The sequence below is a fragment of the Bufo bufo genome, chromosome 1, assembly GCF_905171765.1.
Source record: "Bufo bufo chromosome 1, aBufBuf1.1, whole genome shotgun sequence".
In the NCBI taxonomy this organism is placed as follows: domain Eukaryota; kingdom Metazoa; phylum Chordata; class Amphibia; order Anura; family Bufonidae; genus Bufo; species Bufo bufo.
Genome location: NC_053389.1, coordinates 721,543,737 through 721,568,514, shown reverse-complemented (window position 1 = coordinate 721,568,514; position 24,778 = coordinate 721,543,737). Strand labels below are relative to the sequence as shown.

Genomic DNA, 24,778 nt, shown 5'->3' with positions numbered 1-24,778 from the left:
TTGCTTTCGTCGTTGATGTGCCTTGACCACCTCACCTTCCCTCTGTCCTTGGCTTATTTGCTTACTTGTGATTTCTCTACAGCCCCTGGTAGTGGTGAGGGTAGCAGCACCAGCGATGCTCCTCAACCACCACGAAAGAAACGGGCCCGAGTGGATCCAACGGTAGAGAGTGTAAGTTCCTGTGTGCAACTTTGCTTCTAAGTAAAGTGCGGTGGTCCGGATGTGTGTGTTTCATTCACACCAGCTGTAGGCTAAAAACTCGCAGGGTAGGATGATTTAATAGGAAATGTCATTGGAATGTAGCCACACAGTTCTGTGTGCCAGGACGGATACCAAAGGGAAGGGTGAGGATTTGTCCTCTCTAATGGCCTATCTCTTCTATGTTCATTTATGACAAAGCACAGCTGAGTTGTGATTTGCTTATCATAAATTGGAAATTCTGCCTTTCTTGGGGGATTTTGTTTTTACAGAGATTTGACTACCATGTTCTGTTGGAGAGTACGATTATGGCGATGCCATATTTATTTTATGTTAAACCTTTGGCTTCGCCATAGTTTTTTTTATAAATATATTCAGCTGTGTGAAGGCTTGTTTTCTGTGGGGTGACGTGTGGTTTTTATTGGTACTATTTGGGAGCATATACAGCTTTTTGATCACTTTCTATTCAGTTTTTTGGGGGGAGCAAGGTGTCCAAAAACTATTGCATTGCACTTTATTTTGTTTTCCTTTAGGCTACATTGACACGTCCGTGGTGTGTTGCGGACCCGCAAATTGCGGGTCCGCAACACACCAGCCCGTCACCCCCATAGAAATGCCTATTCTTGTCCGGAAACTGCGGACAAGAATAGGACATGCTCTATCTTTTTGCGGCTGCAGACAGCACACTGTGTGCCGTCCCCATAGAGAAATTGCGGAACGGAGGCGGACACATTTTGCGGACGTGTGAATGGAGCCTTACTGCGTTCACTGCAGGATAATTTTTTATTTATTTTAATAGTTCAAACTAGGGGTGCACCGAAATGAAAATTCTGGTCCGAAACCGAAAATTCAGGATGCCCTTGACCGAAAACCGAAACTGCCTTTTTGCCCAAATACTTTTAAAATACTTTTTTTTTAAATGATTTTATTAATAATTCTTTTTCATGAATGAAATTCATCTGTGGGTGGCGCTGTTATGGAGAGGGGGATCTGTGGGTGGCGCTGTTATGGAGAGGGGGATCTGTGGGTGGCGCTGTTATGGAGAGGGGGATCTGTGGGTGGCGCTGTTATGGAGAGGGGGATCTGTGGGTGGCGCTGTTATGGAGAGGGGGATCTGTGGGTGGCGCTGTTATGGAGAGGGGGATCTGTGGGTGGCGCTGTTATGGAGAGGGGGATCTGTGGGTGGCGCTGTTATGGAGAGGGGGATCTGTGGGTGGCGCTGTTATGGAGAGGGGGATCTGTGGGTGGCGCTGTTATGGAAAGGGGATGGGCATAACAGTGCACAGATCCCTTTCCCCATAACAGTGCACAGATCCCTTTCCCCATAACAGTGCACAGATCCCTTTCCCCATAACAGTGCACAGATCCCCCCTCCCCATAGCAGTGCCATAGACCGATCCCCCTACCCATAACAGCCCCGGCCCTGCTGCTCACAGCATCACTCACTGCATCTTTATTTTACCTTACAATCGTGACGCTCCAGTAACAACTCTGCAGGCAGAGCGGTGGGCGGCGTAACGTCACTTACTCACGTGACGCACCTGCTCCGCCCACTTTATGAATGAAGGAGGCGGAGCAGGCGCGTCACGTGAGTAAGTGACATTACGCCGGCCTCCGCTCTGCCTGCAGAGTTGTTAGTTACTGGAGCCTCACGATTGTAAGGTAAAATAAAGATGCAGTGACAAAGTAAACCGCCCGCCCGCAGATGGTGGGTGACAAATCCCACACCCCATATTTTCGGCCGATATGTAACCATATCGGCCGAATTGGATTAGGTGCATTTTCGGCCGATATTTTCGGCTGCCGGAATTTCGGTGCACCCCTAGTTCAAACCATTTTAGATGTGATCTATTTTTGCTAATTTTGAATAGTTTTTTTAGATTTGTTATATATATTGTAAATATTTAGTCCTCTTCAGTGGCTACAACATGCGACTATTCTCTGATGGCTGATACCATAGCCTGCAATATTATTCTATTTCAGTCTATGGGATTTTTACTGGCTTCCTCTTGAACCTTGCCTGCTGCAGGCCTTTGTGCCTTGGCTGCCATAGCAACCATTAGACCCTCACAATTTCAGAGGAGGGAGGAGACCACCTCCCACTGTCTAAGTGTCCAGATGCCGCAGCCGCTATGACTGTGGCACCCAAGGGTTTTAAATCACTCATATCCCAGTAATCTTTGAACCCGGCCCCATGTAGCCGTGTTACACAGCAAGCACCCAGCCGGTGTGGAGCAAGCTGAGCTTGTGATCCTGTTCCATACATTCCTTAGCTGCCAATGGCGTACATCATCTTGCATTAAATGGGTTGTCTGGTCTTCCGATGATTTCAAGTGAATGGGACAGATCAGCTGTAATCACACTGCACAACCGCTGCAATATCAAAGGCGTGCAGGTAAAGAGTGAAGAGAAGACAGCTCTTGCACAAGTGTTGTAGTCCCTTCAAACAGCTGATCGTCGGGAGTCAGACCCCACAATCTGATATTGATGACCTATCCTGAGGATAGAACATCAATATGGGAAAGCCGGACAACCCCTTTAAGGGGCTAAGCTGCTTTGTGCTGTAAAACATAGAGGCTATATTTTTAATAAGTTATGACAAAAAAAAAACTTGGTCCAAAACAAATCTAAATTGATTTTAAGAAAATGGCTTCAGTGGTGTTTAAAACCTTAAAGATCCTTATACTTATCCATAGGAAGAAACTTTTATGAACAGAGTTGAAGTTAAAGTAAAGATTCCTGAAGAGTTAAAACCATGGCTTGTTGATGACTGGGATCTCATAACAAGACAGAAACAGGTAGGCCCTACATTTCCATTTTTTTCCGGACTTTTCTACTGAAGTCTGTGTTACAAGAAGTTAAAGCGTAACTTTTTATTTTTTTATTTGTGTTATGTATTGATGCAGTGATACTGACCATTTTTGTAGTATACTTTTAATTACTGAAATCGTACATTTCTATCAGAAAAATTGCTGTAAAGTGGCCCATTTTGAGCCTTGGCAACGCTCCTCTGTCTTCTGTTTACATAAGTCAGTGTTAACACGTTCAGGACCTTGGACGAGAATGCTCGTCCTAACTTGCAGGTACTTAACGCACTAGGACGAGCATTCTCGTCCTAGGGTTAACGCGCTGCCCCACAACTGCTGCCGTGATTAGCAGCAGGGGCCCGGCTTATACTGACAGCCGGGCCCCTGCTGTATCTGCCAGCATCGGTGAAAACACTGATGCCGGTGAATTAACCCCCTGTATGCCGTTGTCAGCGTGACCGCAGCATACAAGGGGTTTGCGGCAGCTTGTACATCCCCATCGGGTCCCCGTGCTGCGGGGACGGGCAACCCAGGGTTGCTATGGCAGCCCCGATGCCTTGAACAGGCATCGGGACTGCCAGCTACGGAAGCCCAGGAGATCCAGCCCCAGGGCTGGGTCTCCTAGGCAACGGTTTGCGTCTTTACAGTGTCACACTGACAGTTCAATACAGTACAATACAGATGTATTGTGCTGTATTGAAATGGATCAGACCCTGTCCCATAGGGGGACAAAAAATAAAGTGAAAAAAGTAAAAAAAAGAGTTTTACAAAAAAAAATTAATTTTTTGAAGTAAAAAAATAGTACCAATCTAACCATCACCTTATCCCGCAAAAAATGAGCCCTTGCCCAAGACAATCGCCCCAAAAATATAAAAAAACTATGGCTATCAGCCTATGGAGACACTAAAACATGATTTTTTATGTTTCAAAAATACTTATATTATGTTAAATGTAAAAAGATTTTTTTTTTAAAAATTAGACCTATTAGGTATCGCCGTGCCCGTGAGAACCTGCTCTATAAAAATATGACCTAACCCCTTAGGTGAATAACGTAAAAAATAAAAAGTGTGTAAAAAAAAAAAAAGCAATTTTTTTTGTCACCTTACATCACAAAAAGTGTAATAGCAAGCGATCAAAAAGTCATATGCACCCTATAATAGTACAAATCATCGTCATCTCATCCTGAAAAAAATTAGCCCCTGCACAAGAGTCGCCCAAAAAATAAATAAAACTACGGCTTTCAGAATGTGGAGACACTAAAAAAAAATTTTTAAATGCTTTATGTAAAACTGAAACAAACAATTAAAAAGTCATATTTGGTATTGTTGCGTCCGTGACAACCTGCTCTATAAAAATAGCACATGATTTTACCTGTCAGATGAATGTTGTAAATAACAAAAAATAAAAACTGTGCCAGAACAGCTATTTCTTGTTATCTTGCCTCACAAAAAGTGCAATATAGAGCAACCAAAAATCATATGTACCCTAAAATAGTACCAACAAAACTGCCACCTTATCCCGTAGTTTCCAAAATGGAGTCACTTTTTTGGAGTTTCTAACAGCAGTTTACGACCACATATGGGGTGTTTCTGTAAACTACAGAATCAGGGACATAAATATTGAGTTTTGTTTGGCTGTTAACCCTTGCTTTGTAACTGGAAAAAATGGATTCAAATGGAAAATCTGCCAAAAAAGGGAAATTTTGAAATTGTATCTCTTTTCCATTAATTCTTGTGGAACACCTAAAGGGTTAACAAAGTTTGTAAAATCAGTTTTGAATACCTTGAGGGTGTAGTTTGTAAAATGGGGTCGATTTTGTGTGGTTTCTATTATGTAAGCCTCACAAAGTGACTTCAGACCTGAACTGGTCCAGAAAAAGTGGGTTTTAGAAATTTTCTGAAAAATGTCAAGATTTGCTTCTAAATTTCTACACCTTCTAACGTTCCCAAAAAATAAAATGGCATTCGCAAAATGATCCAAACATGAAGTAGACATATGGGGAATGTAAAGTAATTACTATTTTTGGAGCTATTACTATTTATTATAAAAGTAGAGAAATTGAAATGTTGAAATTTGCTAATTTATAAATAAAAATTAAAAAATTTTGACTCAATTTTACCAATCTCATGAAGTACAATACGTGACGAGAAAACTGTCAGAATGGCTTGGATAAGTAAAAGCATTTTAAAGTTATCACCACATAAAGTGACACTGGTCAGATTTGCGAAAAAATGGCAGGGTCCTGAAGGGGTTAAGCAAGTCTCCACAGTTATGTAAACAGAAGACAAAGGAGTGTTGCTAAGGCTCAAAATGGGCCACTTTACAGCTAATTTTCTAATAGAAATGTATGATTTCAGTAATTAAAACTATACTACAAAAATTGTCAGAATCACTGCCCCATACATTACAAAAATAAAGAATGACATTTACACTTTAAGTTTCTCATAGAAGTCAGAATCCCATGAAATCATTTGTTATATTTGAGGTGCTTGGCAGACTTGCGTAAATGTGTTTGCCTCTTTATTTCTACTTTAAAGGCTAGTAACACCTTAGGGGGGCAATTTTATTCCTTGTTGCCTTGTACTCATTTTGAGCTAAAAATCATTTTTGCAATTAGTCTTTATTAAAAATGTTGATCCACTGTTTTTGTGCAGCCTTCAGTTTATCTAGTAGCAGAATCTGAATTTTCACTCTGTTCCTGCCTGGGCTCCTTTTCTTTGCACTCTGACCTGATAAACAATGATTATAGCTCAGTTCTGATCTTACTGGTGGGAATGTGGCTTAAAGAGGACCTTTCACCGATTATTACACTATGAACTAACTATACAGACATGTAGAGCGGCGCCCAGGGATCTCACTGCACTTACTATTATCTCCGGGCGCTGCTCCGTTCTCCTGCTATGCCCTCCGGTATCTCCGCTCACTAAGTTATGGTAGGCGGAGATACCAGTCCCTAAGTTATGGTAGGCGGAGTCTGCCCTTGTTCTGCTCTAGCGCTGGCCAATCGCAGCGCAGAGCTCACAGCCTGGGAGGTTATTTTCTCCCAGGCTGTGAGCTCTGCAATGCGATTGGCCAGCGCTAGAGCAGAACAAGGGCAGACCCTGCCTACTATAACTTAGGGAACGGAGATATCTGAGGACATAGCAGGAGAACAGAGCGAGGTGCAGGGAGATCCCCGGGTGCCGCTCTACATGTCTGTATAGTTAGTTCATAGGGTAATAATCGGTGAAAGGTCCTCTTTAAATACGTGTGTGACCTTTTAGTAATTTAGAAATAAGGTTTACACTGCTAGACAACCAGTTAACCCTTCGTGACAGAACAGCTCAATATTTTTAATAAAGACCAATAAAAAAAGACCTAGCCCAAAATTTGTAATAACAGAAATTGGCCCAATGGTGTACATAGCCTTTAAACCAGGGAGTTTTATTGTAGATAATATGCTACTTTATTCCAATTGTGTACACGATAAATGAAGCCATGCAAAATGGGATAGCCCACAAACACACACACTTCTCAACATTAAAATTGCAACTCCAAGAAAGTCGTGGAATTATGGAAATGGATCAATAGACATGCTAATGATAAGCAAATTATAATAATGGCAACAATATTTAAAACCTCTTGATTTTATTCAGTATCAAGTAGAGTATTCCTTGGCATGCTATCAGTGAGGTTATTAATGGTTGAAGAATGTTCTGAATGCACTTGGCACACAAATCATCAAGATCTGCTTCTTGCAGCTCCCTTTGCAATTGCTGACCAAAAGCTTTTAGAAACAGGGTGCTGGATTAAAATGCATGGCGTTCATTAACTTCTTATTTTCTAGCTTTTTAACCTTCCTGCCAAAAAAACTGTGGAGACCATCCTGGAAGAATATGCTACATATAAAAAATCCCGGGGAAACACAGACAACAAGTAAGTTCTGATGTGTGATGTTGGATTGTATGGATTACAGCTCCAAGGCATTTAGTCCTTAAGGCACACCTTTTTATCTAAGGGTCCATTCACACGTCCCTATATGTTTTGCGGATCCGCTAATTGTGGATCCACAAAACACTGACACCGGCAATGTGCGAACCGCAATTTGTGGACCACACATCGCTGACATTATAATTGAAAATACCTTTTCTGGTCTGCAATGCGGATCCGCATCCGTTCCAGCCAGATTTGAAAGTGAATGGGTCCGCACCTGTTCAGCAAATTGCTGAACAGATGCGGACCCAAATTACAGACGTGTGATGGACCCTAAAACTGATGACCCAAAAAAGAGGGAGGTATAGTAGGTATTGAGGTGTTATGTTCAGCTTGTGCTTTCTGTGACTTGAGCATATTTTGCAGGGAATATGCAGTGAATGAAGTGGTCGCTGGTATTAAGGAATACTTCAATGTGATGCTGGGTACACAGCTCCTATACAAGTTTGAACGGCCTCAGTATGCAGACATCTTAGCGGACCATCCTGATGCCCCCATGTCCCAAGTTTATGGTGCACCTCATCTGTTGCGTCTGTTTGGTAAGTTCATACATATATCCTCTATCAGCTGCTTCAGCTCTGTATTGTTTTACCACATTTTTTTTTTTTTTTTTTAGCAATATTGTTTTTTTAAAGAGGTGGTCTCACTTCAATGCATTTGGCATTAATGGCATTTATGTAGATAAAGTTAATACAAGGCACTTACTAATGTATTGTGGTTGTCCATATTGCCTCCTTTGCTGGCGTGATTAAATTTGTTGTATTACACGCGGCTTCTTTGCAGGGATTATGACCACCGCTGTAATTCAGATATAAGGTGGCCAGGACGGGAGCAGCTGCGCATGTGTGACTGTGTGTGTTCCAATGGTCCCAGCCACCAGAGAGGCCGGCGCTTTTTCCAGTATTTAGCAAGCACGGCCACCACTGGATTTACAGGGTGGTCATAACCCCTGGATATGAGCATTGTATAATGTGATGAAAAAGTGAATCCAGCCAGCAAAGGAGGCAATATGGACAATCACATTACATTAGTAAGTGCCTTGTATTAACTTTCTCTACATGATAAATGGCATTTGCTGAGACAACCCCTTTAACTTCTCTGAACAAAAAGGCAAAAGGAATCTAATAGCTGGGAAAGAAGCCTTTTAAAGTAGAACATTTACAGAATGCCTTAACTGTTTTCCTGCCAGGGCAATTTTAATTCTTTTGGCAAACCTCTTGCACAATGTGAACATTTCTGGACTTTATGCTCATAGCCACTTTTGCCACTTTTTATGCCATTTTCATAACATTTTGAAACTAATGCACAAAATATATTTGTGGGAAAATGTCATACCCAAACAGAGCCTAAGATGCACAACCTCCCCCAAAGTACAAAATGTGCACTGTTTATACATGTCACTTATGTCTATATGCACCAGAACTAAACAGGCCACAAATGTCCATGATCCTGATGCTGTAGTCATGCAGTGGAAAAATGTTCCCTGTGCATCTGAAAAGTGGTGTTAAAAAGTTGCAGTTTTGACTTAATAATAAATAATAATAATTAACTTAAAGGGGGCGTGTCAAGGGTGGGGAAGGGGGCATGACCAGCCACTGCAACAAATTTATCTTCATTAACACGCAGGTCATATCAAGGCAGGAGCAGAAAGCACTCCTCTTCATAAATCTTCCCCATATACTTTTGTAAGGCTACTTTCACACTAGCGGTCTTGCTGGATCCGGCTGCGGTTTGCTCTCCGGTATGGGAACGCAACGCTTTTTACAGCATTCCGTTCTGTTCAGTTACATCTTGTCCCCATTGACAATGAATAAGGACAAAACTGAAGCGTTTCCTCCGGTATTGAGATCCTATGACTCATCTCAATAAAATAGAAAAGTTAGTGTGAAAGTAGCCTAAGGGAGCCAATAACCTGAAGAACAGTTTGGGTTCCTTACCCACCACGGGTCACTGGAGGCCGTACAGTGGGTCGTACGGTGTCCTGGTATTGCCTACTTCTCTCCCGTTACACACACTGGACCAGGATGTAAAACTGCTCCCTGACTTCAGAGAGCTGCACCCCAAATATTGTACCGTATTTTTCGCCCTATAAGACGCACCGACCCATAAGACGCACCTAGGTTTTTGGGGATGAAAATAAGAAAAAAAATATTTTTAACCAAAAGGTGTGCTTTTGGAACTAATGGTGGTCTGTGGATGGCACTATTACTGGGGATCTGTGGATGACGGACACTGTTATGGGGGGGATCTGTGGATGACGGACACTGTTATGGGGGGGATCTGTGGATGACGCGGACACTGTTATATATGTGCCATCCACAGACCCCCCACCCCATAACTGTGCCATCCGCGGATGTTATCCACAGATTCCATGTCCCCCCCCCCCCCCCCAACCCCCCCCACTCCGCTCCCCCCGAGTATACAAATATAAAATGTATTATTCAATTAAGTTATAAAACATGCCCCCCTCACTCCTAATAGTACCGTATATCCTAATAGCTTCTGTACAATGCCTGCAGGCAGGCCGGGCGGCCGACGCGTCACTTAGGCCTCTTTCACACTTGCGTTGTTGGGATCCGGCATGCACTTCCGTTGCCGGAGGTGCCCGCCGGATCCGGAAAAACGCAAGTGTACTGAAAGCATTTGAAGACTGAACCGTCTTCCAAATGCTTTCAGTGTTACTATGGCACCCAGGACGCTATTAAAGTCCTGGTTGCCATAGTAGGAGCGGGGAGCAGGGGAGCGGTATACTTACAGTCCGTGCGGCTCCCGGGGCGCTCCAGAATGACGTCAGAGCGCCCCATGCGCATGGATGACGTGATTCATGCGATCACGTGATCCATGCGCTTGGGGCGCCCTGACGTCACTCTGGAGCGCCCGGGGAGCCGCACAGACGGTAAGTATGCTGCTCCCCCGCTACACTTTACCATGGCTGTCAGGACTTTAGCGTCCCGGCAGCCATGGTAACCACTCTGAAAAAGCTAAATGTCGGCTCCGGCAATGCGCCGAAACGACGTTTAGCTTAAGGCCGGATCCGGATCAATGCCTTTCAATGGGCATTAATTCCGGATCCGGCCTTGCGGCAAGTGTTCCGGATTTTTGGGCGGAGCAAAAAGCACAGCATGCTGCGGTATTTTCTCCGGCCAACAAACGTTCCGTTCCGGAACTGAAGACATCCTTATGCATCCTGAACGGATTTCTCTCCATTCAGAATGCATTAGGATAATCCTGATCAGGATTCTTCCGGCATAGAGCCCCGACGACGGAACTCTATGCCGGAAGACAATAACGCAAGTGTGAAAGAGCCCTTAGTGACGTCACTTCCCTGCGCCACCTGCTTCATTCATAAAGTAGGCGTGTCCAGGCACGTGACATCAGGGAGTTACGCTGCCACCCGCCGGGCCTGCCTGCCGGCATTGTACAGAAACTATTAGGATATACGGTACTATTAGGAGTGAGGGGGGCATGTTTAATAACTTTTTAATTGAATAATACATTTTATATTTGTGCAGCACTGGAGCGGCGGGGCTATAGTACAGTGACTGCACCGCCCCGCTGCAATTGTTGGCCCCCAGCTCCTCCTCCCAGTCACTCCTCCGCTCGCACATCGCAGCCAGCGATGTTAAACTGGTCAGCATTTGCCCCATAAGATGCAGGGGCATTTTCCTCCCATTTTTTTTTGGGGGGGGGGGGGGGGGAGTGCGTCTTATGGGGTGAAAAATACGGTACTTGGCTTTCAGGTGATACCAGGCTCAATATTCTAATCTTTATTGTATCGGGATCTACCCTAATATTCTAAGCGTTTTAAGTCCATTCATATTACATACATCCTTGGCAATGGAGGGGTTAAATAATGATGGTTCAGTTAGTACTAACCACAGGAGTAAAGCACTGCTGCTCCCCTCCGGCTTCTCCTCCAGGTTAATTTACAGATCTCTCCTACACACTAATTGGGATAGACTCTACTTTCAGGCTTAGTCTAGCTGGAGTGGAGCCACCCTGTGAAAACTTCTCTGAAACGTCTTAAAAAGTGCAGTGCTTCATAGTAACACACAGTTCAGTGTCATCAAGGAATATGTTGCTATTTCATGTTGCCTGTGGTTATAGCAGCATGAAATGTCTATTAGAAACTACTTGCATTCCCCATGTAATAATTCTGGAACATCTATTCTTATGACTCTATGAAGTGCCATTCCGTTATTATTCCTGCTATGGACGGTTATAAATGATTTACCATTAGTTTGGAATTAATGTCCAGATGGGTGTTACCTGTTGGTGGGGGGGGGGGGGGGGGGGGGGGGTGTACCTACAGGCTGACACTATCCAATCCATGCTGCCAGGAGGAATAATAAAAGAATGGAACGACCATCATAAGAAAAGGATCATAAGAAAAGGTGTTCAAAAATTAGTACAGTACATGAGGAATGCAACTAGTTACTAAAAACCGCCATGTCAGGAGAGGCGACAGGTCCTCTTTAAGTGAAATAGTTTACTCAATAGTACTGCTGGCACAACTCCAGATCTCTAAGGCTACTTTCACACTAGAGTTTTTTGCGGATCAGTCAGGGATCTGCAAAAACGCTTCAGTTACTATAATACAACAGCATGCATCTGTCATGAACAGATCCGGTTGTATTAGGTCAATGGGGGACGGATCCGTTTTCTAGTGTCAGAGAAAACTGATCCGTCCCCATTGACTTGCACTGTCTGCCAGGACGGATCCGTTTAGCTCAGTTTTGTCAGACGGACACCAAAACGCTGCAAGCAGCCTCCAAAGCGGAATGGAGACTTATCGGAGGCAAACTGATGCATTCTGAGCGGATCCTTTTCCATTCAGAATGCAATAGGACAAAACTGATCCGTTTTGGACCGCACGTGAGAGCCCTGAACGGATCTCGCCAACGGAAAGCCAAAACGCCAGTGTGAAAGTAGCCTAACTTGTATCTCCATACTCGCTGCTGTTCCCCCTGTTGTGCACTTGTAGCCCTGATATACAGTGAGAGGTCGCCTAGCATGTGGACATAATAGAAGACTCCAGGACAAGTCCTTTCTGTGTATTCCAGTTTAAGGGGGAACAGGCGTGAGTGTGGACATACAAATTAGTGTTCAGGTGTCGGTGGCAGCACTACTAGTCATGTAGTACTCCTTTTAAGAGTGTCCTGATCAGTTGGGCTTGTGCAGACATATACCATATAGACTGAAGTGGATAGTCTTCAGCACATAGAAAAGTGTAATATACTATAAATGTGCACATGGATTTCCTCACCATTATTGCTAATAATACTTCTATATTTCAGTTCGTATTGGAGCCATGTTATCCTACACTCCCTTGGATGAGAAAAGCCTGGCTTTGCTTCTGAACTATTTACATGACTTTCTGAAGTAAGTAATGTTATCTCATTGTAAATGTAGTACCTGTGACCATATAAATCCTGTTCCATATATTTCTCTTTAATATATTTAGTCAGTTACAGTGGCCTAATATTAAAAGGGCTTTTCACACAGAAGTGATGGCATATTGCTCGCTGCCAGCATTCCATGAACCTAAAGGTGCCCATACACCTATGATAGCTGTCTCCCACCTCCTCCATAGATACATGCCCTCTGCCAGACATGTATGTTTTCTATGCGGAGAGAGGAAAGCAGCTGCAGGACAACTCTGGTGGCGGCTCATCTGCCAGGAGAATAAAAGGATTAGGTGTCGAAACTCGGCCCACTTGATACTTCTCTCCCCTGGGTGGTCCTGCCTAAGAGTAAAATCACCAGAAAAGCTGCTGTGCCGACTACATGCTGAAGATACCTCGGTCCCTTTGTTTTCCTAGCATTATGGTGTAATACCAAACTGTATTCAGACATGTCCTGCAGCTGATCAGTTAGCTTTTTAATATGTCAAACAGAATCCAAAAGATTAAACTCTGAACAGTTTCTGTCCTTTTTCTCAGGACAGAATAGCATAGTATATCAAACATTTTGCATCATTAAAGTTTAAAAGATCCACTGAGGGGGACAGATATTCCAGCACCCCAGCAATTAACTGTACCAGAACTACAGTCTACTACAGAATTTATAGAGCGGTGTAGTTTCGGTGCCAGCTTCAAGCACCGGCGTTACACTGAAACAGCGGGTGTCGCACCCCAGCCATTCAGATGGTAATGGCCTATCCTGAAGACGGGGCATTTCTTGTATAATGCTGGACAACCCCTTTAATACCATTTTCAGGTATTCAAACATATGCCCTGGTGGAATGCTTAGCAGAAGGTGTGAACCTGAACCCAGGCTTAAAGGGGTTATCCCATGACTAATGTGAAAGACCTAATTTAGTACAGGACAACCTTTTTTCTAACAAAGCTAGAACCAGGTCTTGCACCTCACATGGATCCAGAGATCTCCCCAGTCATTGCTCTGCTAGATTTATATCAAGCTGACAGCTCAGGGGGAGTGTCTTCTCTGCTGCAGCTCAGGGGGCGTGTCTGTGCTCTACCTATCACAGCTCAGGAGGCAGTTGAAGAATGAAACTGAGCATGTGCGGCCATCTCAGTGAGCCGGTCAAAGAAATAAAAAAAATAAAAACAGCAGGTGGTGCTATACAGAGATTTTATTGTTGAATAGCTCAGTGGCTATGCTAAATTTTTAATTGCATGCAATTACGAAAGTATTCATATCCAGGTGCTGGTTTGAAAACTAGAATATTTGTGGGACAACCCCTTTTAGCTGACTACTGTTGTGTACATAATTTTTTTGTTTAACATTCATGCTGCTTAACTTCATTTCTTTCCAAATTCCAGATATTTGGCAAAAAATTCCACCACTCTCTTCAGTGCCAGCGACTACGAGGTTGCACCACCTGAATACCACAGAAAGGCTGTATAGTTTAAACTTCGATCTGTTCCTCTCAGAGTGTCCAAGGATTCCTTACCAGATCATTCTTGAGTGTTACATTGTGCAAGTGACTGATGAATGAACATGTACGCTTGAACTTTTGGGTGATCTTATGGATTTTAAGGGGAGACTGAATACCATTGTCTTTGTGTGGCAGTAACTGCTGAAGACTGAATACCGGTGGTGTCTCCTGTTCTAGACTCATTGGGGATGTGTGGCTAAAGAATACTGCTACACAGAAATGGGCCCAGTTTCCTAATATGCTGCTTGCAGTACGTCAGAGATTGACTTGTTCATCTTGTCTTTATGTACTCTTCTGCTCGACCGCTCCCGTCCAAACCTGGCCATACTTACCAGCCATGAAGCAAATGTCCTCATCGGAAAACAAGTGTTCTGTCCTCGTTTTATTTTATTTGCATATTAAAATAGTGTTTCATGACTGACATTTCACATCCTTCACATTTTGTATTGCTTAAGTCCACTATGAGGATTATAGCTATCAACTTGTATTATATTTTTAGCACTTCAGTTGATATCCTTTTGTATTACTGCAGTCTGTCATTGAAAAATCTCTTGGATAGAAGTACTGCTGTTCTTGGCAAAGTTCTACATTTAAAGTAAGAAAAACGCGCTCTGTACAGAACATGGGGAATCGCTAGATTAAAAACTCTCTATATCCTGGTTTTAACCAAAGGGCTGGCAGTGGCTGTTAAACAAGATGAGAGCCATTTTTATTTTATTTTTTTCTAAGGAGACCTGTTGACTCATGCTGGTCACCTTCTAGAAGTGTGTTCCTGAAGTTGGTAAGTTGGCCATCTTTGTGATAGAAGAGCAATTGCTTGTCCTTTTCTCGGGGTGTTATTTCTACAGTTTTGTGCAGCTGAAATCAAGGTTTGGTTGGATTTTCTTACATGTTCTTGCCTTCAGATCGGCAGAAGATTAGACCAATGTCCAGTTTATGCAGAAATCACCTGGTTGGTAATACTTAAGGTTTGGTAAAACTAACCTCAAGGTCTTCGTACAAACTATTCTAGTGGATTAAATATTCATTATTGAAAATGGATGGGGGGGGGGGGGACTTTGTCATCCTGAAGAATGGTAGTCTTGGCTGACTATTGTCATTGTTAGGCAGCAGTCACATCAAGCTTTTATTCTTCATCATTCCATGGGGTGTCATTCATTCTCCTCCGTAGCAACACAAATGCCAGCAAGAGATTTGTCACTTTTTTGGCGGCATGTGATATGTTCAGTGGTTAATCACATTTTTTATGCATGAGTTGTTTTATGTATTGCTTTAAAAATGTGTACAAAAGAGGTTCTATAAAATAAAGGTGCTGTTATTAATTTGGTGTGTCCTAGTCTTAATCCAAATATGCAATTTTAAAGGGAGGGGAGGGGGGTGCCCATGACAGCATCCTGAGAAACCAGCTCCAGCCTGGGACAGAATACAGGAACACCTATGGAGAGCTTTAACCCCTATCCTGACGCTGCGATTTTCTGTTTTTGCATTTTTCATTTTTTCACTCAGTCTTCCCGAAGCCATAACTTTTTTTTATTTTTCCGCTCACATGAGGGCTTGTTTTTTGCGGAACAAGTTGTACTTTCTAATGCCACCGTTTAATATGGCATACAATGTAGAGGGAAGCTGGAAAAGAAAATTATAATGGAGATGGGATTAGAAAAAAATTCTGCCACAATTTTATGGGTTTTGTTTTTACGGCGTTCACTATGCGGTAAAAGTGACTTGTGCTTTTCATTTTCCAGGCAGCGATGGACTGGCCATCGGGAGTACCGGGAGAATCCCGGTGGGCCGATCGAATTATGGGCCGGCCAGGGCCACCATCAGGGGGGTAAAGCTCCAGTAACAGCAGGCAGTGTGGGGGCGGCGCTCACTCACTGACGTCACACGCCTGCTCCTCCCACTAGGCGGCGCAGGCGCGTGACGTCAGTGAGTGAGCGCTGCCGCCCGCACTTGTTACTGGAGGCGGGAGCTGAATGTAAGGTAGTAAAAACTCTTTACTAAAGAGATTAGCGCTGTGCCCCCACGTGTAGTAGAATACCTACCTGGAGCCAGACTGTGCACAGAAAGGGCACTTTGTCACTGTGGACAAAGTATGGCACTTTCTGTGCACAGATTGGCTCTAGGTGGGTACAGTGTGGCACTGCAGTCACTAAGGGCACTATTTATCTGGGCATAGTAGGGCACTATCTGCCCACATAGTCAACATATGGCGCTCTGGGCACTGCCATATAATAGTGTGGGTACGGCGATATTTGGTTCTATGTGGGCACTGTATGATTGTGGGCAGATAGTGCCATACTATCCACAGATAAATGGCGCATTTAGTGCCTGTCGTGCCCACATAGTGCCATATAGAACCCATACTCGGAAAGCGCCATACTTGTGTAGACAGAGTATAATTATAGGCAAAGTATGGCACTTTCTGCCCACGTTTTAGCTCTAGGTAGGTATGATATGGCACTTTGTGGGCACTGTAGACACTAAATACACAACTTATCTGAGCATAGTATGCCCAGGTCTTCCCACGGTCATACAGTGCTCAGATAGCGCCATGTTATGCACAGATAAGTGGTGTATTTCTTGCTTATGGTGCCATACAGTACCTACCTAAAGTGAAAACCTACAGTACTTTGGCCACAGTCATACAGTGCCGACATAGAGCCAAAGTATGGCACTTTCTATGCACCTAGGTAGGTACTATATGGGTACAAATGCGCTATTTTTCTGTGAATAGGAGGGCACTATTGTGCTCTATGTGGGCACTGTATCACTATTAGGGCAGATAGTGCCATAGAGACAAAATGTCTCCCAGCACATTATACATGGCTCGTCATCATGGTTACGACCTCCCTGTAATCCAGCATTGGTGGTCGAAAAAAGCACCAAACTATGTGCACTCCCACAATCCCGGCTACTCCTATAGTGTGCAAGCATGACCACCGCTGCTGGATTACAGGGTGGTCAAAACCATGGAAACGAGCAGTGCATAATGTGATGGAAAAATGACTCCCGCCAGCAAAGGAAGCAATATGGACAATCACAATACATTAGTAAGTGCCTTGTATTAACTTTCTCTACAAGATAAATGCCACTTGCTGAAGAGACATAACCCCTTTTTTGTGTGTTTGGGGAAAAATAAAGTGGGCCGGTCTGGCTGAAGTCCAGGGCCACTTCATTGTCCCAGTCCATCCCTGTTTCCAGGTATAGTTTTTCTTGTGTTTTTAATTCAAAAAAATATAAACTTTTGAAAATGTATATTTTTTTTCTTGTCTGCTGTTATTCTGACTCCTATAACTCACCACATTCACAGAAAAGGATTTTTTTTAAATATATTTTAATAGTAGTTTAAACACATGGCAGTGCCCATGATATATACAGTGGGGGAAATAATTATTTGACCCCTCACTGATTTTGTAAGTTTGTCCAATGACAAAGAAATGAAAAGTCTCAGAACAGTATCATTTCAATGGTAGGTTTATTGTAACAGTGGCAGATAGCACATCAAAAGGAAAATCGAAAAAATAACTTTAAATAAAAGATAGCAACTGATTTGCATTTCATTGAGTGAAATAAGTATTTGAACCCCTACCAACCATTAAGAGTTCTGGCTCCCACAGAGTGGTTAGACACTTCTACTCAATTAGTCACCCTCATTAAGGACACCTGTCTTAACTAGTCACCTGTATAAAAGACACCTGTCCACAGAATCGATCAATCAAGCAGACTCCAAACTCTCCAACATAGGAAAGACCAAAGAGCTGTCCAAGGATGTCAGAGACAAAATTGTAGACCTGCACAAGGCTGGAATGGGCTACAAAACCATTAGCAAGAAGCTGGGAGAGAAGGTGACAACTGTTGGTGCGATTGTTCGAAAATGGAAGGAGCACAAAATGACCATCAATCGACCTCGCTCTGGGGCTCCACGCAAGATCTCACCTCGTGGGGTGTCAATGGTTCTGAGAAAGGTGAAAAAGCATCCTAGAACTACACGGGAGGAGTTAGTTAATGACCTCAAATTAGCAGGGACCACAGTCACCAAGAAAACCATTGGAAACACATTACACCGCAATGGATTAAAATCCTGCAGGGCTCGCAAGGTCCCCCTGCTCAGGAAGGCACATGTGCAGGCCCGTCTGAAGTTTGACAATGAACACGTGAATGATTCAGAGAGTGACTGGGAGAAGGTGCTGTGGTCTGATGAGACCAAAATAGAGCTCTTTGGCATTAACTCAACTCGCTGTGTTTGGAGGAAGAAAAATGCTGCCTATGACCCCCAAAACACCGTCCCCACCGTCAAGCATGGGGGTGGAAACATTTTGCTTTGGGGGTGTTTTTCTGCTAAGGGCACAGGACAACTTATTCGCATAAACGGGAAAATGGACGGAGCCATGTATCGTGAAATCCTGAGCGACAACCTCCTTCCCTCTGCCAGGAAACTGAAAATGGGTCGTGGATAGGTGTTCCAGCACGACAATGACCCAAAACATACAGCAAAGGCAACAAAGGAGTGGCTCAAGAAGAAGCACATTAAGGTCATGGAGTGGCCTAGTCAGTCTCCGGACCTTAATCCAATCGAAAACCTATGGAGGGAGCTCAAGCTCAGAGTTGCACAGAGACAGCCTCGAAACCTTAGGGATTTAGAGATGATCTGCAAAGAGGAGTGGACCAACATTCCTCCTAAAATGTGCGCAAACTTGGTCATCAATTACAAGAAACGTTTGACCTCTGTGCTTGCAAACAAGGGTTTTTCCACCAAGTATTAAGTCTTTTTTTGTTAGAGGGTTCAAATACTTATTTCACTCAATGAAATGCAAATCAGTTGCTATCTTTTATTTAAAGTTATTTTTTCGATTTTCCTTTTGATGTGCTATCTGCCACTGTTACAATAAACCTACCATTGAAATGATACTGTTCTGAGACTTTTCATTTCTTTGTCATTGGACAAACTTACAAAATCAGTGAGGGGTCAAATAATTATTTCCCCCACTGTATATATTTTTTTGGGGGGGAGGATGATTAAAATTTTAATATTTTTCAAAACTTTTAATTTTTGTTAGGTCCCCAATTGGACCCCAACTTATAATCATCAGACGGCAATTTGTATAGAATAATGGTATTTGCTCCATTATTCTATACAGAAATCACTGTTACCATTCAGTGCTGCCACCTGGAGGCCTATTACAGGCTCACGCTCACTAGTATGAATGAATGTCTTCCCTGATCTCCACCCCGGAAGGCATTCCTTAGGGCTCTTTCACACTTGCGTTGTCCGGATCCGGCGTGTACTCCATTTGCCGGAATTACACGCCGGATCCGGAAAAACGCAAGTGAACTGAAAGCATTTGAAGACGGATGCGTCTTCAAAATGCGTTCAGTGTTACTATGGCACCCAGGACGCTATTAAAGTCCTGGCTGCCATAGTAGTAGTGGGGAGCGGGGGAGCAGTATACTTACAGTCCGTGCGGCTCCCCGGGCGCTCCAGAATGACGTCAGAGCGCCCCATGCGCATGGATGACGTGTCCATGTGATCACGTCACCCATGCGCGTGGGGCGCCCTGACGTCACTCTGGAGCGCCCGGGGAGCCGCACGGACGGTAAGTATACTGCTCCCCCGCTCCCCACTATACTTTACCATGGCTGCCAGGACTTTAGCGTCCCGGCAGCCATGGTAACCACTCTGAAAAAGCTAAACGTCTGATCCGGCAATGCGCCGAAACGATGTTTAGCTTAAGGCCGGATCCGGATCAATGCCTTTCAATGGGCATTAATTCCGGATCCGGCCTTGCGGCAAGTGTTCAGAATTTTTGACCGGAGCAAAAAGCGCAGCATACTGCAGTATTTTCTGCGGCCAAAAAACGTTCCGTTCCGGAACTGAAGACATCCTGATGCATCCTGAACGGATTTCTCTACATTCAGAATGCATTAGGATAATCCTGATCAGGATTCTTCCGGCATAGAGCCCCGACGACGGAACTCTATGCCGAAAGAAAAGAACGCAAGTGTGAAAGAGCCATTACCTGGAAATGAGTGCTTCTGGGTTTTAGCCCTCTCATCTGAGGGGTTAAATGTCCAATGTTAGCAGTAAGGTCGATCGCGGACATTGTCTGCAGTATGAAACAGCAGGCACCCGGCGGCTATGGCGCTTGCTCTGCTCCAGAGCGGATGCCATATTTAAAGAGGCCCTGTCACCAGGATCAACCCTATTAAACCAATCATTCTAGCTGGTAGGGCTGATCATGCTGATTAAAACTGTACCTTTTTTTTTTTTTTTTTTTTTTTTTTTTTTTTGTCTGTACGATAAACAGCTGCAAAGATATCTGCGTTTGTTATTCATATGCAAATTAGAATTTAAAGCACTCTGAGGCGGGGCTGAATAGTCTGAGCACTGCCTTGTAACACCCCCTGTGTTCTGCACATGCCCCCTCCCATTGATTGACAGGGCTAGACATGCTGAGGGCAGATCTGTGTGCTAGCAATATCATATATTCCATGTACTATAGCCTCACCACACTGAGATCTGCTCAGAAAGCTAATCTACATATTACTGCTTTATTCACAGGCACAATATGTGATTAGAAACGCATCGGTAATATGTGTTAGCTTATAAGCAGTGCTTCTCAAATAGTGGGGCGCGCCAGGCTCCGTAAAGGGGGGCTCGTTCAGGGCTGGCCTTTGGGGTGTGCAAATTTCTTCTGTATAATGCAGGCCGGGCGGCCGGTGCGTCCGTCAGTGATGTCACGTGCCTGCGCCGCCTGCTTTATGAATGAAGCAGGCGGCGCAGACAAGTGACGTCACTGAGGGACGCCCGGCAGGCATTATACAGAAGAAATTCAGATATACGGTACTATTAGGAGTGAGGGGGTCATGTTTAATAACTTTAAACGGTGGCGGCGGGCACAAGGAATCTGTGGATGGCACAGTTAAGGGGTGGGGGTCTGTGGATGGCACTGTTATGGGCTGGGGGGGGCACTGTGGATGGCACTATTATGGGGTGGGGGGTCTGTGGATGGCACATATATAACAGTGCCAGCCACAGATCCCCCTGTAACAGTGCCAGCCACAGATCCCCCTGTAACAGTGCCAGCCACAGATCCCCCTGTAACAGTGCCAGCCACAGATCCCCCTGTAACAGTGCCAGCCACAGATCCCCCTGTAACAGTGCCAGCCACAGATCCCCCTGTAACAGTGCCAGCCACAGATCCCCCTGTAACAGTGCCAGCCACAGATCCCCCTGTAACAGTGCCAGCCACAGATCCCCCTGTAACAGTGCCAGCCACAGATCCCCCTGTAACAGTGCCAGCCACAGATCCCCCCGTAACAGTGCCAGCCACAGATCCCCCTGTAACAGTGCCAGCCACAGATCCCCCTGTAACAGTGCCAGCCACAGATCCCCCTGTAACAGTGCCAGCCACAGATCCCCCTGTAACAGTGCCAGCCACAGATCCCCCTGTAACAGTGCCAGCCACAGATCCCCCTGTAACAGTGCCAGCCACAGATCCCCCTGTAACAGTGCCAGCCACAGATCCCCCTGTAACAGTGCCAGCCACAGATCCCCCTGTAACAGTGCCAGCCACAGATCCCCCTGTAACAGTGCCAGCCACAGATCCCCCTGTAACAGTGCCAGCCACAGATCCCCCTGTAACAGTGCCAGCCACAGATCCCCCTGTAACAGTGCCAGCCACAGATCCCCCTGTAACAGTGCCAGCCACAGATCCCCCTGTAACAGTGCCAGCCACAGATCCCCCTGTAACAGTGCCAGCCACAGATCCCCCTGTAACAGTGCCAGCCACAGATCCCCCTGTAACAGTGCCAGCCACAGATCCCCCTGTAACAGTGCCAGCCACAGATCCCCCTGTAACAGTGCCAGCCACAGATCCCCCTGTAACAGTGCCAGCCACAGATCCCCCTGTAACAGTGCCAGCCACAGATCCCCCTGTAACAGTGCCAGCCACAGATCCCCCTGTAACAGTGCCAGCCACAGATCCCCCTGTAACAGTGCCAGCCACAGATCCCCCTGTAACAGTGCCAGCCACAGATCCCCCTGTAACAGTGCCAGCCACAGATCCCCCTGTAACAGTGCCAGCCACAGATCCCCCTGTAACTGTGCCAGCCACAGATCCCCCTGTAACTGTGCCAGCCACAGATCCCCCTGTAACTGTGCCAGCCACAGATCCCCCTGTAACTGTGCCAGCCACAGATCCCCCTGTAACTGTGCCAGCCACAGATCCCCCTGTAACTGTGCCAGCCACAGATCCCCCTGTAACTGTGCCAGCCACAGATCCCCCTGTAACTGTGCCAGCCACAGATCCCCCTGTAACAGTGCCAGCCACAGATCCCCCCCCATAAGTGTGTGTCCGATCCACAGATCCCCCCCCATAAGTGTGTGTCCGATCCACAGATCCCCCCCCATAAGTGTGTGTCCGATCCACAGATCCCCCCCCCATAAGTGTGTGTCCGATCCACAGATCCCCCCCCATAAGTGTGTGTCCGATCCACAGATCCCCCCCCATAAGTGTGTGTCCGATCCACAGATCCCCCCCCATAAGTGTGTGTCCGATCCACAGACCCCCCCCCATAAGTGTGTGTCCGATCCACAGATCCCCCCCCATAAGTGTGTGTCCGATCCACAGATCCCCCCCCATAAGTGTGTGTCCGATCCACAGATCCCCCCCCTAAGTGTGTGTCCGATCCACAGATCCCCCCCCCATAAGTGTGTGTCCGATCCACAGATCCCCCCCCCCATAAGTGTGTGTCCGATCCACAGATCCCCCCCCCATAAGTGTGTGTCCGATCCACAGATCCCCCCCCCATAAGTGTGTGTCCGATCCACAGATCCCCCCCCATAAGTGTGTGTCCGATCCACAGATCCCCCCCCATAAGTGTGTGTCCGATCCACAGATCCCCCCCCATAAGTGTGTGTCCGATCCACAGAACCCCCCCCATAAGTGTGTGTCCGATCCACAGATCCCCCCCCATAAGTGTGTGTCCGATCCACAGATCCCCCCCCATAAGTGTGTGTCCGATCCACAGATCCCCCCCCATAAGTGTGTGTCCGATCCACAGATCCCCCCCCATAAGTGTGTGTCCGATCCACAGATCCCCCCCCATAAGTGTGTGTCCGATCCACAGATCCCCCCCCATAAGTGTGTGTCCGATCCACAGATCCCCCCCCATAAGTGTGTGTCCGATCCACAGATCCCCCCCCATAAGTGTGTGTCCGATCCACAGATCCCCCCCCATAAGTGTGTGTCCGATCCACAGATCCCCCCCCATAAGTGTGTGTCGATCCACAGATCCCCCCCATAAGTGTCCGTCATCCACAGATCCCCCCCCATAAGTGTCCGTCATCCACAGATCCCCCCCCATAAGTGTCCGTCAGATCCACATTTCTTTCTTTTTTATTCTCTTATACGTTAATAAGGATACAGTGTTATGCAGAGGTGTACTTATAACAATTTTAGAGACAAATGATACTATTTACAGTCGCGCGGGGGTGCGAAATGTTAAAGCACTGGCTTATAAGCATAGGACAAACTGGCATTAAATATATTTTGAAAAATGATCACTGTTAAATCTGTTAATGATTTTAGGCTACTTTCACACTAGCGTTCTGCTGTCCGCTCGTGAGCTCCGTTTGAAGGGGCTCACGAGCGGAGCAGAACGCTTCCGTCCAGCCCTGATGCAGTCTGAATGGATGCGGATCCGCTCAGACTGCATCAGTCTGGCGGCGTTCAGCCTCCGCTCCGCTCGCCTCCGCACGGCCAGGCGGACAGCTGAACGCTGCTTGCAGCGTTCGGGTGTCCGCCTGGCCGTGCGGAGGCGTGCGGATCCGTCCAGACTTACAATGTAAGTCAATGGGAACGGATCCGCTTGAAGATGACACCATATGGCTCAATCTTCAAGCGGATCCGTCCCCCATTGACTTTACATTGAAAGTCTGAACGGATCCGCTCAGGCTACTTTCGCACTTAGAAATTTTTCTAAGTTATTAATGCAGACGGATCCGTACTGAACGGAGCCTCCGTCTGCATTAACCACCTCCGGACCGCCTAACGCAGGATCGCGTTCCGGAGGTGGCAGCCCTCCGCAGAGTCACGCATATATGCGTCATCTCGCGATGGGCGAGATTTCCTGTGAACGCGCGCACACAGGCGCGCGCGCTCACAGGAACGGAAGGTAAGAGAGTTGATCTCCAGCCTGCCAGCGGCGATCGTTCGCTGGCAGGCTGGAGATGTGTTTTTTTTAACCCCTAACAGGTATATTAGACGCTGTTTTGATAACAGCGTCTAATATACCTGCTACCTGGTCCTCTGGTGGTCCCATTTGTTTGGATCGACCACCAGAGGACACAGGTAGCTCAGTAAAGTCCCACCAAGCACCACTACACTACACTACACCCCCCCCCGTCACTTATTAACCCCTTATTAGCCCCTGATCACCCCTGATCACCCCATATAGACTCCCTGATCACCCCCCTGTCATTGATTACCCCCCTGTCATTGATCACCCCCCTGTAAAGCTCCATTCAGATGTCCGCATGATTTTTACGGATCCACTGATAGATGGATCGGATCCGCAAAATGCATCCGGACGTCTGAATGGAGCCTTACAGGGGCGTGATCAATGACTGTGGTTATCACCCCATATAGACTCCCTGATCACCCCCCCTGTCATTGATTACACCCCTGTCATTGATCAACCCCCTGTAAAGCTCCATTCAGACGTCCGCATGATTTTTACGGATCCACTGATAGATGGATCGGATCCGCAAAACGCATCCGGACGTCTGAATGAAGCCTTACAGGGGCATGATCAATGACTGTGGTGATCACCCCATATAGACTCCCTGATCACCCCCCTGTAAAGCTCCATTCAGATGTCCGCATGATTTTTACGGATG

General features: G+C 45.8%; 1 protein-coding gene across 6 annotated transcripts in view; it reads left to right on the top strand.

Moving 5' to 3' along the window:
* Nucleotides 1-15,215, top strand: part of MORF4L1 (mortality factor 4 like 1) — a 30,590-nt gene extending 15,375 nt beyond the window's left edge. For 5 of the 6 annotated variants that reach the window (XM_040414350.1, XM_040414352.1, XM_040414354.1 and 2 more), the window contains 6 exons: nucleotides 83-171; nucleotides 2,895-2,996; nucleotides 6,832-6,920; nucleotides 7,344-7,516; nucleotides 12,275-12,359; nucleotides 13,763-15,214. In XM_040414350.1, the coding sequence (XP_040270284.1) occupies nucleotides 83-171; nucleotides 2,895-2,996; nucleotides 6,832-6,920; nucleotides 7,344-7,516; nucleotides 12,275-12,359; nucleotides 13,763-13,847 (623 nt within the window). In that variant the 3' untranslated portion in view covers nucleotides 13,848-15,214. Of the gene's footprint in view, nucleotides 1-82; nucleotides 172-2,894; nucleotides 2,997-6,831; nucleotides 6,921-7,343; nucleotides 7,517-12,274; nucleotides 12,360-13,762 lie in introns of all 6 variants that reach the window. The other variant, XM_040414351.1, reaches the window with a different exon arrangement.
* The last annotated feature ends 9,563 nt before the right edge of the window (nucleotides 15,216-24,778 follow it).